This window comes from Jaculus jaculus, chromosome 6 (assembly GCF_020740685.1).
Source record: "Jaculus jaculus isolate mJacJac1 chromosome 6, mJacJac1.mat.Y.cur, whole genome shotgun sequence".
Classification (NCBI taxonomy): Eukaryota; Metazoa; Chordata; class Mammalia; order Rodentia; family Dipodidae; genus Jaculus; species Jaculus jaculus.
Window position 1 is genome coordinate 37,583,145 of NC_059107.1, and position 16,857 is coordinate 37,600,001.

Consider the following 16,857-nt stretch of genomic DNA (forward strand, 5'->3'; position numbering starts at 1 on the left):
CCGGACAGGGCGGGGTGGGAGCTGCGCCAAGATCGCCTGGTGAGCTAGGCGAAGCGGGGGAGCCCCGCACCGAGGGCCGGGGCGCGCCGGGAGGGGCGCGGGGACTGTCGGGCTCCGCGGCTTCGGGCTACCCTTCCCCCCACCCACCCACCCCGTGAGGCCATCGCCGGGTTCGGGGGAGGATTCTCTGCAGGCGACTCGGCCTGGCCGGGCCGCGCTCACAGGTGCGTGTCCTCCTCGAACACGTCCGAGTCCTCGGGGTCGCGCTTGCCGCCCATGAGCGCGCTCCAGCTCCCCGGGCCGTTGATGGCCCCGCCACCGTTCAGGCTAGGCTGCTTCTCCTGCATCTCCGACTGGCTGTCGCTGGCCACGTCCAGCGTGGGGTTGTCGTGGCAGCCGTTCTCCACGAAGCGCAGTTCCTCGCCGTGTGACTGCGGCAGTGGGAGAGGGCGCTGGGTGATGTGCGCTGCAGCCGGGCGCCGGGGGACTGCGGCCCTAATCCTTATGCTTTGCTCTAAGACCCTGTGCCTTCCCGCGGTCTCTTCACCCTTCCCAACAGCCCCGTTATCAGATAAAACAACACTCCCCGAAACGTCAGTTGGGATTGACTAGGGCCCCAGCCTGCACCCCAGGGGCCTGCTCAGGACGTGCAGCGCCCACGCTAAGGGCAGGAGGAGCTGGTGGTGAAGACCACCCCTGGGTGAACCCAGCACCCCCCACATACACACACCACACACCCACCTTCCCTTCCCTGCAGCGCCGCCTGCCTCTGAGAGTGGCCAATAGTCCCATTTGTGCAGCGCGTGAGGTCGCTGCGTCTCATTAGCTGGCATTGGCCACCCTTCCTTCTCCCCAGGCCCACCCCAGCTGCTCACCACGTGTTTAAGCTTGGGCAGCCGGCGCTGCCAGCAGTTGTAGAGCAGGCCAAGCACAATGATGATGAAACAGATGACGCCGATGATCACCAGCACCACGAAGAGTGTCCCGTAGTCACTGCGCACCTGGGTGGCCCGCGCCTGACAGCTGCTGGTACTGGAGTAGTTTTGGATGCCAATCTAGGGATAGGTGGGGCCAATGACTCAGTTAAGGTCCTAGGAGCTCCTTAGTGACCTGGGGAAGGTGTCCGACCCAGCATACTCCGAACTCCTTTGAGACCAGGAATTGTGCTAAGGAGCATACTTGTCTACACTGACCCCACTGGTTCACCTAAGGACAGCCCTGGGCCTCTTCCTATGGCCACATTTCCAGCCCTCCACATCCCCACTGTGGCTTCTGCTCCAACCCTACTCTGAATGCATCTGGTTGTGTGTCCAGCTTCCACTGAGCCTGGTTCCCATACTGCCAGTAATGACCCTACTAGATAGAGCTCCACATCTCTCCCAAGCCAAGGTAGCCTTGAGACCCTCACGTCTTCCCAGCACAGCCCTAAGAAAGTGGGCAGGGTGTGGGGCTGCTGAAAGTAGCCTGTGTTCTGGGCCACCCAGTTTCCTTCCTTTTCCAATGGATGTGTCTGCTCAGCACCCCCCCACACACACACACACACTCCCCTCCACAGACAGGCTGCCTTGGCTGGGCCTGTCTTCTCCCCCAGGGGCTGCTGTGTCCCTGTGGACTGGCCAGAGCCCTCTGCACAGACCAGCCTCGAGCAGAGGGAGTAAAACAAGGAAGAGAGAGATTAAAGAGCTTCATCTCTTCTCTGGTTTCGGCTATGCCCCTGCATGTAAACAACACCTGTTTTTCTTGCTAGAGTGGCCCACCAACATACTTGATAAGTTCACCCATGTCTATACTTATCAAGACCTAGAATGCCCAGGGTTAGGAAGGAAAGGGAGGCAAGCTTTCACTAAAAAGTCAGAGCCTGCCGGGTGTGGTGGCGCATGCCTTTAATCCCAGCACTTGGGAGGCAGAGGTAGGAGGATTGCCATGAGTTCAAGGCCACCCTGAGATGACAGAGTTAATTCCAGGTCAGCCTGGACCAGAGTGAGACCCTACCTCAAAAAAAAATAAAAAGTCAGAGCCTGTCCAAGTTCTCACTATCCATTCCCCAACCAGCCCCTCCCCCAGTGTTCATGCACCCAGAATTTCAAAACTGAAGACCCTTGGGCAGTCTAGACAGGACAGTGGCCCCATCAGAAGGGCTTGGTCCTTCCCAGCCTGGCTATCTCAGGTCAGAGGGATTCCTTGACCCTCTGGGCTTCTGTTCTCACCTCCCCTAACCCTAACCTCTAACTGCCACCCTCCTGCCACAGCCTCCAGGCCAGAGCCCTTACTTCCCTGGCCACTGCACACACTGCTCAATTGCCAAGCGCATGCTGTATGTGTCCCACAGAAGGCCAGGACCCCAGGTGGGACATCTATCCCGTCTCCAGGAGGCCTGCGTATTCTCCCAGGGCTTTTGCAGTTCAAGGATGGAAGGGATGCTGCAGCTGCGGATGGCACAGTCTGCCGGCTTACCTCCTCCAGGCTCCTGCGCATGTCACCCAGCATGGAAAGGACATCTTGGGTGGGCACCACGCCTGGAGAAGAAAAGCCATCAGCGGCAGTACCAGGGCTCCTGAAGTGTCCCTCCCAACAGCAAACTCCTCTTCCTCTTACAGTCCGCCTGAGTTTGCCCATTCTGCCTCCTGTTACTGCACAGAGGCCCTCAGTCCATGCACCACTCCCACCTGCTGCCAACTGCACTGGTTTATTGGAACACCATGATAGGCTTGGCATTAGAAGTCTACCTCTGCAATCCAAAGGCCCTCCCGCCCGCAGAGTGAAGTGCCCACTCCCCACCCCCATGCTGGGTCCATGTGTGTCCCTTCATCCACAGAACAGACACCAGTCATTCGGAAGTCCTACACTACGGTCCCTCTGCCCGGTGTTCCTGATCCTACAGCTCTGCTGCCACTGTCCCAGGGGCCCCAGGACAGGCCTGTGGATGGCACCTCCCACGTGCTGTGCCCTGCTCACCCTGTTCGCCCACCAGTGTCATCAGCAGGTGCTGCTCCTTCTCGCTGGGCTTGCTCAAGGAGATGCGCCAGTCCCCACGGCGGCCACTGCGGTGGCGAGGCAGCACCTCCTCCACCAGGGCCAGGAGCTGAAGCCCCCGGTGCCGCCGGAACACCTCCTGGGGGGTCAAAGTGGCCTTGCTAGGGATGGCTGTCAGCCCACTCCCGTCTGCCCTCAACTCAGAGGCCAAAAGCCTGGAAGTCCTTTGGCTATTCTGGTTAGCTTTGGGGTGACCTGTGAGCTATGAGTGGGGGCATAGCATAGGCACACCAGTACATAGTCATGATTCACCTGTGTGGCAGGTGCAATGAGGAAGGCATGAGCCCACCTCAGAGACACTCCAGGCTGAGGCCACGGATCTGTCCATGTAAGGTTTGCAGTGCACAGGACATCAGGAGAACTATATGCTGTGAAATGACAGTATTGTGTACCCACCGCCACCAGACAGCAGGGGCTGTGGGAGGCAGAGTGAGGCTCTGTCCATCACAGCACATGTAGCCAGCGCCGGCAATAAGAGCCATGAATGCTCTTATGGTAGGGACTCGATCAGCCAACACAGGCTCAGTGAGCCCAGGAAGTGACCAGCAGAGGAAAATGAGGCTTTCTTCCCTTGAAACTTGGTCATACTGTTGAGAACACCTTGACCAAGAGCTGCTATAATTAAAGAAGGAAACGTACAAGCTGGGACCTAGCTCTGAACCAGCTTTCCTCTGGTGCCATGCCAAAACTAGAAGCCACCATGGTGACCGAAGAGCTGGGGCTGTTTCTTACTATGGCAAGGACCGGATGTGGCTCAGGCCTGGGCACACTCTACCCTCCCAGTCAGCAGCTCAGTTCTCAAGTGTGGGGACCTGGAGGCCACCCACAGCAGCCAGGAAGTCCTCACTGAGACAGGTGTGGGTGAGGGAGCCTCACATCTGCCTGCACCAGGAGCCCAGCAGCGGTCCTGCCCCACACTCTGTCATGTGTGTGCCACTTCCTCTCCGGCAGAGATGCCTGCCTGGCTTATGCCCACAGGCTGTGACAAACTCCCAGGAGACAGGAAGCGCTGGCTTTGGAACCAGTGGCAGGTTCAAATGCTGCCAGTTACCTGCTTGGACCCTCAGCAGCATACTGCGTCCCATTCATTGAACCTCAGCTGCCCCATGTGAAATGTGGGAATGGGTCCACACCCTGGGTTCACTGGGGTGATTAGAAGTACTTAATCACAGGCCCTATCCCTATGGAAGAAGAAAGCATTATGCCTCACCCTCTGGGACAGCCCTGAAGCAGGTACCAGAGCCCTTGGGCTCTTCTCTGAGGACCACCCACATTCCCCTGGCTTGTCCCTCCTTCCTCCAGATCAGAAGCTTGGATCCCTGGAGGAAGGACACCAGCTTCTAGAATTCCAGGGAGGCTCTGGTTTGCCACCTTGTGGCCTGTGTCCTTGCCTGCAGCCTCCTGTGATAGGGATACTGGAGGTAGAAAGGAGAAACCAACCAGTGAGTCTGCACTACTCCACATCTTCAGGGTAACATTCCTGAAACAGCTCCATCTTGTAAAAGTTTCCCTGAGAGATGGAGACACACTCCTCTGTCTTTTCCTGAAGGTGTGGGCTGTAAGGTCCACTTTTACACACACTGCACCCATTCTCTTCAAGGGCATTAAGGAACTGCGAGATAACTGGCCAAGAGAGACATGAAACCCACGTGCAGGGGCATGGTGCTGGACTACTTTTGGGAGCAGTGACATAATTTAAATATCTAAGGTATATGAGGATAATTTTTTATGTAACTTCATTGCCTAGCTTTGGTAACTGTATCCTGTATTATGCTTATCTAAGAGAACACTGAAGTTCTTTTTCTTTTTCGAGGTAGGCTCTCACTCTAGCCCAGGCTGACCTGGAATTCACTATGTCGTCTCAGGGTGGCCTCGAACACATCAGGGTCTTGTGACTGCAAACAAATGCTCATTCGGCCCTTTGTGGGTGTCTGGAGAATTCATCCCAGGATGGCATCTTAGAAACCAAGACCTTTAACTGCTGAATCATCTCCCCAGCCTCTAAAAGGACTCTCTTGTTTATAGGAAATGTAAACTTGTATTCAGGGACCAGGCAAAAGGAGTGATGCCTTTTTTTCTTTCCCCCTCAAAAGCTTTGAAAAAGTAAGTGGTAAATTGGACTGTAGAACAGATGGGCTTTCTTTGTACTATTCTTGTAAATTTAAAATTCAAATACAGGGAAAAAATGGGCAAGAAAATGAAAGATATGTCAAACCTGGTGCACTGTCGGTGCTGATACTGGTGAGCATCACAAGGCCAGCCTGAGCAACTTAGCAAAACACTATCTCAAAAACTTAAAAAAGCTGGGTGTGGTGGTGCACGCCTTTAGTTCCAGCAGAGATAGGAGGATTGCCCAAGAGTTCAAGGCCACCCTAAGACTATATAGTGAATCCCAGGTCTGCCTGGGCCACAGTGAGACTCTACCTCGAAAAAAGTTAATTTTAAAACACAGGGCTTTTTATAGCTCAGTGGTAGAATATTTGCTAGCATGTGTAAGAGCCTGGGTCCAATCCCCAGTACCGAATAAAGCTGTTTTTATGTCAATAAAGGCTGTTATCCTTGCAGCAGTTGCTACTACAGGATACAGTTAGGGTTTGGATCTTACATGTTCCCATAGGCTGTGTGTTAAAGGCTCAGTTCCCAGCCCATCACATGGCTGGAAGTTGGTGGAGTCTTTACAAGGTGAGGCCTAGTGAATTCTTTCATTGGGGTGTGCCCTTGAAAGAGATACTGACACCTTAGCCCTTTTCTGTCTCTCTCCCAGTCCCACGACTGGTGAGCTTCCTCCACCACTCTTCTTACCACAGGCTCAAAGGCAACAGAGCAGACTCATCAAACTGAGAATTCTGAACTCCGAAGCCACAATAAATTTCTTGTCATAATTTGTGCATGCCTGGTACTTTGTCACAGCAACAGTAAAGCTGATTAACATGGCTGTATTTCAGGAAGAAGGAAGCTAAGGTAGGAAGGAAGAAGTGGAGATGTGAGAAGGCAATAGAACAATGAAATGAAATGACTTTAGATACAAGTGGCCTAGGCACCGACCATTAATAATGGCTAGGGCTCTGCAGTGCTCATCAAGAAAGTGCACATCACAGGCTAGAGGGATGGCTTAGCAGTTAAGGTGTTTGCCTGCAAAGCCAAGGGACCCACATTAGCCAGACGCACAAGGGGACGTCTGGAGTTTGCAGTGACTGGAGGCTCTGGTGTGCCCATTCTCTTTGTGTCAAATAAATATCCTTGTAATAAAAAGTAAGTTTTTTAAAAAAGTGCACATCACAACCATAGCAAAGGGGCTGCAAAGATTGCTTGCATGCAAAGTCTGCCAGCCAGAGTTCAATTCCCAAGAGACTCACATAAGCCAAATACAAAAAGTTGCAATCATCACCTAATGTTTGCTGCAGCAGAAGGCCCTGGTGTGCATGGATGTGCACGTGTACACACAGACACCTTTAAAAAAAAAACACCTTAAACCAGGCATGGTGGTGCACATCTTTAATCCCAGCACTTGGGGAGCAGAAGTGGGTAGATCGCCGTGAGTTTGAGGCCACCCTGAGACTACATAGTTCCAGGTCAGCCTGGACTAGAGTGAGTCCCTAACTCAAAAAAGAAAAAAAAAAAAAAAAGAAACAGCTGGAGAGATGGCTCAGTGGATAAAGGCACGTGCTTGTAAAGCCTGAGGGCCTGGACTCAGTTCTCCAGTATTCATGTAAAGTCAGATGCACAAGGTGGTCCATGCATCTGGAGTTTGTTAGCAATGGCAAGAGTGCCCTCTCTCTTTCATTACAAATAAGGAAATAAGAGTTTTTCAAAATCAACGAGAAGCATGTGTTGTTGAGTACGTGGAGGGGCTGGAAGTCCAGCACGCTGTGCTGGTGGGAGTATGGAATGGTGCTGCCAGTGCCGAAGGGCGGGTGGAAGCTCCTCAAGAAACTAATGACAACACAGCCCAACAGCCCCACTTCTGAATGGAAAGATGGCATGTGGATGAGATTTCTGCACCCTGCATTCACAGTAGCCAGAAAATGGAAGGTACCCCATAAGCCACCATAGGGTGACAGATGAACACAATGCAGTCCATCCACAGAGTGGATTGTTTTTCAGCCTTAAAACACTCCGGGCTGGAGAGAGATGGCTTAGCGGTTAAGGCACTTGCCTGTGATGCCTAATGACCTTTGTTTTGACCCTCCAGATCCCACATAAGCCAGACACACAAAGGTGAGGCAAGTGCAAGGTCGCACATGCCCACTGGGTGGCGGCTCAAGCATTTGGAGTTTGAGTGCAGTGTCCAAGGCCCTAGCATGCCAATTCTTTCTCTAAAAAATAAAACCTCAGGAGAAGCTATAAAAAAAAATTCTGACACATGCACAAGCTTAGAGGACATTATGCAGAATGAAAAGGGACAGGCGCAAATGACAAGTGTTGTAGGGTCACACTTATTCCAGGGGTCTGTCTCATGACAATGTGAATATTCATAACACCATGAGTGCATTTATGGAGTGTTAGATGACCAATTTTATGCTTTTACTAAAAATTTCAAAAATACATCATAAATGTGATAAACACTACAGACCAAATAAGAATACAGGTGACAGATCAAAGCAGATTAATGTCTATGTATTGCTTTGAGAGAGATAATTTTTATTGTTCAACTATGCATCCTCAACTATGTAAGTGTTTCCCCATCATTGCAAGTATGCAGTGTATAACCCAAATCTATTAAATGTGATTTGAACATCAGAACTGTGCATCTGTGCACCCCTAAACTATGCAAGTGTATGCTCTAAAATTATGTATGTGCAACATAAACCTAAGCAAACTGGGCTGGAGAGATGGCTCACTGGTGAAGACATTTGCCTGCGGAGCCTGACAACCTGGGTTTGATTCTCTAGGACCCACATAAAGCCAGATGCACAGAGTGGCAGATGCATGTGGAGTTTGCAGAGGCTAGAGGCCCTGGCACACCCATTCTCTTCCTCCCCACCCCCACCTATCTCTTTCTTCTCGCAAATAAATGATTATTTTTCCCCCTAAAAGCCTAAGCAAGTTTTAGTGGGGATAAGTACTCCCTAGATAAATGTTTACTCAATGCCTGGGGAAGGAAAATACGTCAAGTTTCTTCCTATGGGCTGCAGTCGAGGCTCTTAGTTAACAGGCTGGCCAAAAGGATGTGAGGCCAACTCAAAGAGGTTTTCACTGGCCAAAAATGAGGCATTGAGCACCAGGAAGAATAACAGCAACTGTGTAAGTCAATGCTCCAAAACTGAGTGTGAATTCCAAATTTTTTCTTTGTTTTTGTCTTTTTTTTTTTTTTTTCCCTTCCAGGTAGGGTCTCGCTCTAGCCCAAGCTGACCTGGAATTAGACTCAGACTGGCTTCAAACTCATAGGGATCCTCCTACCTCAGCCTCCCAAGTGCTGGGACTAAAGGCATGTGCCACACCATGCCCAGCTCCACTCCAAAGTTTTAAAGGTTCCAAGGGACCAAAATGAAGTATTTGAGCACCAGTAAGAATAGTAAACACTTTGTTATTATCCACCAATGCATAATGATGCTTGGGTGGGATGTGTTAATCTTCTCCCTCACTCCAAACTCACTAAACAAGGGTGAATTAAGATCTGGAACGAACCCTGAGACTACAGAGTGAATTCCAGGTCAGCCTGGGCTACAGCGAGACCCTACCTAGCAACACCAAAAAAAGAGAATAAAATAAAATACAAAAGAAATAAAGATCTGGAACAAAAAGACATGCACAGAGGAAAACAGAAAAGACAAAAGTAATGGAGTTTGGACATTAGGAGTAGGAGACATGGTAGAACTGCCTCTTTCAGTATACCCAAAGGGCCAAGCTCAGCCCAAACTGGGAGGTTGAGCAGCCCATATGCCCTAATTAAGCTCTGGAAGAGGGAGAAGTGTTACTGAAAACAAGAAATGGTTCAAAGCCGGGTGTGGTGGTGCACGCCTTTAATCCCAGCACTGGGGAGGCAAAGAGATAGGAGGATCACCATGAGTTCAAGGCCACCCTGAAACTACATAGTGAATTCCAGGTCAGTCTGGGCTAGAGCAAGACCCTACTTTGAAAAGCCAAAAAAAAAAGGGGGGGTTCAAAGTCTATTCTATGACCTTGTCCTTTTGTGGGTTGGCACTAATGACAAAATCTCCCTGGAGAAGGCTGGACATCTACTTTTTCTATTTTCTCCCATGGAGATGAATCCAGGGTCTTGTATATCCTGGGCAACACCTGCCATTGAGGCACATCCCAGTCCTGGTAGTTCATTCATTCAAGAAGGTAAAACAGAGGGCCTGTGACCTTGAAGATGCCAAGCACAATGGGTAGTCCATACTGCACCCAGGATAGATAAACCCTGGTATTCATACATGCAGATTTACACTACAGGAGCACCTAGCCTCTGCCCAACATTGAATGCTGGCAGGAGCTCCTCACACCTGCAGTGAGAAGTGTTACCTTTCTGTACTCTGGCCACCCCAGAAGGAAGGATCTAATGATGTTGCATTAGAAACTTTCAGATGACATGGTTCAGCAAGATGACCCTCCTGAGAAGTCAGAGTGACAATTTCCACCGTTCTGTGGTTCACAGCTTCTACCAGAGGGCCAGGTGTGCCACAGTGGCACAGCACTTGCCTTATGTATGTGGTATGTGCAAGGTCTTGAGTACTCATAGAAAGCAAATTAGAAGCTGGACATGGTAATGCATGCCTTTTAGCACTTGAGAGGCTGATGAGGTAGGAGGATTGCTGTGAGTTCAAGGTCATCCTAGAGCTACATAGTGAGTTCCAGGTCAGCGTGGGCTAGAGTGAAACCCTACTTTGAAACAACCAAAAACTAATAAATAGGGCTACAGCAATGGCTCAGCAGTTAAGGCACTTGACTGCAAAGCCAAAGGATCCAGGTCCAATTCCCCAAGACCCACATAAGCCAGATGCACAAGGTGGTGCATGTGTCTGGAGATCATTTGCAGCAGCTAGAGGCCTTGGTGCACCCATTCTCTCACTATCCACCTCTCTCTAGATGGATGGATGGATGGATGGATGGACGGACGGACGGATGGATGGACAGACAGACAAGATAGATATATCAAATAAGTAAAAATAAATTCTAAAAAAATAAAGATTTCATTGGGCACAATAGTAGTTACCTGTAGTCTCGGCACTTGGAGGATGGAAGCTTGAACCCCAGAAATTTAGAGGCCAGCCTGAGCAACATAGCAAGATCCTATCTCAAAAACTAAAACCAGGCTGGATGTGGTGGCACACACCTTAATCCCACACTCAAGAAGCCAAGGTAAGAGGATCACTGAGTTCCAGGCTTGCCTGAGACTACGTAGTGACTTCCAGGTCAGCCTGGGCTAGAGGGAGACCATACCTCAAAAAAAACGAAAGAAAGAAAAGGTTTGAATCTCATCAGAGAGCTAAGACACAGCACAGTACACAAAAACAAAGTGATTCTTTAAAATAGGAGAGAGGGGGCTGGAGAGATGGCTCAGCGGTTAAGGCACTTGCCTGCAAAGTCTAACGACAGGGTTTGATTCCTCAGTACCCACAAAAAGCCAGATGTACAAAGTGGCATATGTGTCTGTGGCATATGGCTAGAGGCCCTGGCACACCCATATTTATTCATATTCTCTTTCTCTCAAATAAATATAAAATTTGTTTTTTTCGAAGTTGGGTCTTGCTCTAGACCAGGCTGGCTTGGAATTCTCTATGTAGTTTCAGGGTGGCCTCAAACTCTTAGCAATCCTCTTACCTCTGCCTCCCGAGTGATGGGATTAAGGGTGTGTGCCACCATGCCTGGATCAAATAAATAAAAATTTAAAAGTTTAAAAAAAAAAACAGGAGAGAGGGAAAAGAAAACTGGATGGGGCTAGAGATATAGCTCAGTAAGTAGAGTGCTTGTCTAGCATGCACAAGGCCTTGGGTTCAACCCCCAGCACTTCATAACCTGGTTATGGGGGGTGCATACCAGTAATCCCAGCGCTAGAGAAGCAGAGGCAGAAGGATCAAGGTAATTTTCAAGCACAAGGGTGAGTTTGAGGCCAGTTTGGCTATATGTAAGACCTTGGCTCAAAACAAATTCACAGGAGGAATACGAGGAGAAACCCCGAGAAAATTTCAAGGAGGAAAGCCTTTCCTTTTGGTTTTTCCTACAGGATGGTTGCTGGTGTTTTTGAGCAAGGCTCACCATCACAAGCGGCTCCTCCGCCCCCCACAGCCCTCCCCAGCCGGCCCAACTCGACACTCACACAGTCCACATTCTCCGTCATGTTTAAGATGACGTAGCTTTTCCCGGCCAAGTTACTCCAGTCCTTACAGATAACCTGTGCGAGAGACAGAAAGAAGGGCAGGGTGGTGGCTCAGGAGAGGCCCAGGGAGAGCAGGTGGAGGTGTAGGCCACTGCAGGTCTGCACAGCCGGGAGGGGCCACATGCTCAGCAAGCTGCTCTGCCAAACCCGCCCTGGGTGCACAGGGCCAAGCAGAGAATCAGAAGTGAGAAGAGAGGCTAGACCAGAAGCCAGGAAGCAGGGGCTGTCCATGGGGGGAGGCTGTGGCCTGTCCAGGGGCTCCAAGCTGCTTTGTGATGTCCAGTGCACACTTCGGGCCTGGGGACTCTTTCCCTTCCTTTGGGGGCTTGTAGGTGTGAACACACTTGGTGCATGCGTGCTAGAGGTGGGGGCGGGAAAGGCATAGCTGGCCACCATTATCCTGCTGCTGTATGCATAGAGAAGACCCAGAGGGACAGTAGGGGCTCCTGCACCAGTGCATACCAGGCATGGCTACTCACACTGTCCCCTTACCTGAGCAGAATCCCAGGGTGTCCTGGAGTGAGCTTCTATTGCTTGCTCTTCTAGGGTCTGCTGGCTGACACTTTTTTGTCCCCAGGTAGTAGAGAAAGGTGTTGGCTCTGTGTCTTGGGGTCCAGATGGGAAAGAGGCTGGGGTCCTGGGGTCAAGGTGACCCTCACTGGGGGCCACAGCCCCACTTGGAACCTCAGTTTGCGAGAGTGAGGTGGAGGACGGCAGCTCCCCTTGCTGGCCAGCCAAGCCGGTTGCTCCCACTGTAGCCTCCTCTTCACTTGCTCCCTGGGGGACCTCAGGCTCCACCCCCAGCCCTACAGCTGACAGCTCAGTGCCCACCACCTCCTGGTTAGTGAAGTCCTGATCTCCCAGGGTCACTGTACTCGGGGTGACTGAGGGCACTGACAAGGTGGGCTCCACGCTGCTCTCCACCTCCATGCCTGATGTGGCCTGGTCCCCAGAATCCTCCTGCCTATGTCTGGTGCCCTCAGGGCTCTGGCTGCTGCTGCTGGGAGAAAAGTCCTGAGCTGGCATTGTGGATTCTGGGGACACGCTCACAGGGAGCAGTTCTTCTACTTCCTCCTCCTCCTTTTCTCTCTCTTCTTCCTCTTCTTCTTCTTCCTCTTCCTCCTCCTCTTCTTCCAGAGGCATATGCCAAGGTGGCTCAGCGAGATTCGTCTTGGGCAAGGCAGAGGGGAGGTTTGGCAGCTCCTGAGCCTGGCCCATGTCTTCCATGGACGCTGCCTTCTCAGTTAGGTCTGGGAAGACGTAGTCTAAGGAGAGACGGAGAGCTGACTCGTGGGCTTTGTCGGCCACAGGTGGGAGCAGTATTTACCTGGCAGTCTTTATAGGTATAAAAGAACTGTAACACACTCATGGGGACTGAGGGACATCAGCCACTGGCAGTGCTGGAGAGGAGTGGGAAGTAAGGCTGAGGAGGAAGGTGGGGCTAACTTGGGAGGGACACAGGGACCTGGCTGTTCACGGTTCCCTTTGTAATAATAAAGTGATATAAATGTAGGTGGGGGATGTGACCCAGTGGCATCTGTTTGCTTAGCCTATGCAAGGCCCTGGGTCCATCCCCAGCACTGCAAAATAATAACAGTGGTAATAATTTGTCAGCTGGGCATGGTGGTGCATGACTTTAATCCCAGCACTTGAGAGGGAGAGGTAGGAGGATTGCCGTGAGTTCGAGGCCACCCTGAGAATTACAGGTCAGCCTGAGCTAGAGTGAGACCCTACCTCGAAAAAACAAAAAAAGATTGTCAAAATTTGAGCAAGGCATGGTAGCACATGCCTTTAATCCCAGACTCAGGAGATAGAGGTGGGAGGATTGCCATGAGTTGGAGGCCACCCTGAGACTATGTGGTGAATTCCAGGTCAGCCTGGACTAGAGCAAGCTCCTACCTCCTACCTCAGAAAACAAACAAACAAACAAACAGACAGACAGACAAACAAAGGAATGTGTGAAGTAGAAAGAAGTCTTGCATCTTGCACACTCAGGAACAGTCATTAACAGTTTGATGTATCTTGCCTCCATTGTTTTAAGTGTCAGGAACTCTCCCAAGAAGACCCTTCAACTGCCCCTCGGGAAAGGGTCCCTTAGCCTTCTTCCTATGGGGTGCTGTGGGTCTTCTTGGTGAAACTCCACTGAGTTTTGAAAATGCTCTAGCAATACCCATAGATTATGGCATTGTGCCTAATGTAAGGAAGGTCAGGGTGAAGCCAGCAGTTGGGAAAGAAGCCTTGGGACCCTTCCAGAACCTACAGAGTCACTGTTGCCAGAGGGGGATTTTTCAGCCTCCCCGAGTGTCCTAGGAACTAGACGTTAATGCAGTCACGATGCCCCTGAAGACTGGGGCACTACCTGGCTTCCCCATGCATTCTGGACCCTTCCAGGAAGGCTGCATGTAGAAATCACAGTCACTGGAAAGCTCATTCAAAATATCAGACACTATGTCTAGGTAGCAGTTTTCACGCTCTGTCCCATTCTGTTTCAGCATGATAAATAAGCAGTCTTGAAGGCTCTTTAGAAATGAGAATGGTGAAAATAGTTTTACAACTGTGTACTGGCTACTTTCTCATTGCTGTGACCAAAAACCTGACAAGAAGCAATTTTAAGGGAGGAAAGATTTATTTAGGATCATGGTATGAGGGGACAGGGTCTGTCATGGCCCTGAAAGCATAGCAACAGGTGGCTTCATGGTGGTGGGAGCTTGCTTCAGCCACTTGTTCACATCACCATGGATCCAGAAACAAGAAGCTGGGCCCAGCTATAAAATCTCAAGGCTGGTTGTCCCCAATGACCCACTTCCCCCAGAAAGGCTCTATCTCATAAAGGTTCTACAACCTCCCAAAACAGTGTCTCCAGCTGGGGAGCAAGTGTTCAAATATATTAGCCTGTGAGGGACATCTCCCACCCAAACTGTTAATAGTGAGAGAACTGAGTCCATTCAACAACCTCCTCTTGCTAGGCATGACAATGCACATCTTTAAACCCAGCACTTGGGAGGCAGAGTTAGGAGGATGGTTATGAGTTTGAGATCACCCTGAAACTACTGAGTAAGTTCCAGGTCAGCTTGGGCAAGAGTGAGACCCTACCTGGAAAAATACAAAGTAATAATAATTAATAATAATAATCTCCTCTTCCCAGAGCTTCCACCAATGATGGGAACAAAACATGAACTGTCAGTAGTGGTTAAATTTTTAGATCAATGTCAGGGGACATGGAAATCAGATGAGGAACAGATCACCTCAGCAACAAGGAACATTTCTTTTTCTGGCTTGTGGTTCTGGGGGTGGCCCAGTGGCAGAGGCAGTCTCTGGTGGCAATCCTGGCAGGGCTACAGGCAGCTCAAGCACCCCAGGGTGTGACACAGTAAGCATGCATATGCTCATTTGGATTGCTTTTTAAATGAGGACTTCAAGTGAGAGAATAACTTCTAGCCATGGACACGCCTGCCCGGGAGCAGAGCTGAGGGCACAGCAGTCCCCCCTGGGCTAAGAGCTGGGACTCCCAGAAAAAGAAGCAGAGCTCCCCTGACACATGAGCCACTTTGGTACATGGGAGGACAGCGCTCAGCATGAGTGCTAAGGATACAGAGAAACGGAGTGTTATAACTACCCATCCCTCCTAACAAATTTCTCTCTAATAAACAAACAAATAAATAAAAAAAAAATTTTAAAGAAAGGCTGATGGCTGAGGAGATAGCTCAGCAGTTAAGACGCCTGCTTACAAAGCCTGCTGGCCCAGCTCCAATTCCCCAGTATCTACATAAACCCAGGTGCACAAAGTGGCACGTGTTTCTGAAGTTCATTTGCAGTAGAAAGAAGCCCTGGCATGCCCATACCCATCTTTTCTCTCTCTCCCTCTCCCTCTCTCTTTCACTTTCTCTCACACACATATACACACACTTTTTCCCCCTCTCACAAATAAATAAATAAGGGCTGGAGAGATGGTTTAGTGATTAAGGCATATCCCTGTGAAGCCTAAGGACCCAGGTTTGATTCCCCAGAACCCGCATAAGCCAGATGCACGTGGTGTCTGGAGTTCATTTGCAGTAGCTAGAGGCCCTGGCACGCCCATTCTTTCTCTCTCTCAAATAAATAAATAAAATTTAGAAAAGTAAAAATATTTTTTGAAGCCACGGCAAAAAAGAAAGCAGTTTCTTCACCAGTGACCTCAGGACTGGCAGGGGCTTCAGTGGCTTTGTTGAGCCCCTTGGTGGGATGGGATCTTCATGGGTCTGATGACTTAGGCTGGCATGTACCTCAGGTTTACAAAGTGCTCAAGCAGTCAAGAAGGCAACAGTGTGGCAAGAGAGGAAGAGAAGTAAGAGTGAGGGGCAGGAAAAGGAGTGGTGGGGGTGGGAGTCTAAAGAGCAGAGGGTGGCTGGGGTGCAGCTCAGATGTACACCTAGGGGGTACAAGGCCTGGCTTCCATCTCCAGTACAGCAAATAACTAAAATAAATGAATAACTAGGAGGGAGGGTGTGGTGGTTTGAGTCAGGGGTCCCCCATAAACTTAGGTCCTCTGAATGCTAGGTTCCCATCTGATGGAGATTTGGAAATTAACACCTCCTGGAGATGGAGTATTGTTGGGGGCAGGCTTATGGGTGTTATAGCCAGTTTCCCCATGCCAGTGTTTGTCATACTCTCCTGTTGCTATGGTCCACCTTATGTTGGCCAGGGGGTGATGTCCACCCTCTGCTCATGCCATTGTTTTCCTCTGCCATCGTGGAGCTTCCCCTCGAGCCTGTAAGCCACAATAAACCTCTCTTTCACAGAAGCTTCTCTTGGTTGGGTGATTTCCACCAGCAATGCAAACCGGACTGCAACAGTAAAGTGGGCCAGAGGAAGGGGAGGGGACACAGCAGCATGTCACACTCCAGCCTCTGCAGGCAGCCGCGTTCTGACTACAATCTTGCTCTCCTATCTCTCTGCTCCAGGCCACTAGGGTGTCCGTGGAAGCTCCCTCTGTAACACCCAAAGACAAGCCCAGACACCCAGGCCTGGCCACAAGTGGATGGGCAGGGCTGTCCAGAAGGCACAAAGGACTGAGTCCCTGGAAGCCTGAGCTGAAGGTGGCTGCAAAAAGGGACCCTGAGCAGATGTGAAAAGACCCCCACAGACCAGACCCACCAGCAGGAGGCTCAAGCTGGCTCACATGGAAGGTCCAGGGAGGATCAAGCTGCCAAAGAACTCAAAAGGTCCGCTAAAGGTGGTATAGGAGAGATCTGGCATTCAGGCCAGTGTCCCTGCCCTGTGCTCCCTGACTTTCCCATCCAACTGCTGGAGAACGGAGCTGTGAGGTTACAGCATCCTCTGGTGGTAATGGTTGGAAAGTACATCTTCCCTAAACCCTGGGAACAGAGCCCCAGACCTGGGTTAGCCCCAACAAAGAGTCACCTGGGCCTGCTTTCCAGATGAGGGGTTGGGTGAAGCTACACTTGTCACCCTTGGGAGCTCAAAGGCTCCAATTGGGTTGAAGCCGTTTCTTGGTCATTTAGTCC

At 50.6% G+C, this 16,857-nt stretch overlaps 1 protein-coding gene across 1 annotated transcript in view; it reads right to left on the bottom strand.

Annotated features, from left to right (window-relative positions):
- Positions 1 to 183: 183 nt before the first annotated feature.
- Positions 184 to 16,857, bottom strand: part of Podxl2 (podocalyxin like 2) — a 27,701-nt gene continuing 11,027 nt past the window's right edge. The window contains exons 2-7 of the mRNA XM_004665123.3: positions 11,846 to 12,618; positions 11,294 to 11,368; positions 2,956 to 3,112; positions 2,455 to 2,516; positions 876 to 1,055; positions 184 to 431 (exon numbers count right to left, since the gene is read on the bottom strand). Of these exons, the coding sequence (XP_004665180.1) occupies positions 219 to 431; positions 876 to 1,055; positions 2,455 to 2,516; positions 2,956 to 3,112; positions 11,294 to 11,368; positions 11,846 to 12,618 (1,460 nt within the window). The 3' untranslated portion in view covers positions 184 to 218. The remainder of the gene's footprint in view (positions 432 to 875; positions 1,056 to 2,454; positions 2,517 to 2,955; positions 3,113 to 11,293; positions 11,369 to 11,845; positions 12,619 to 16,857) is intronic.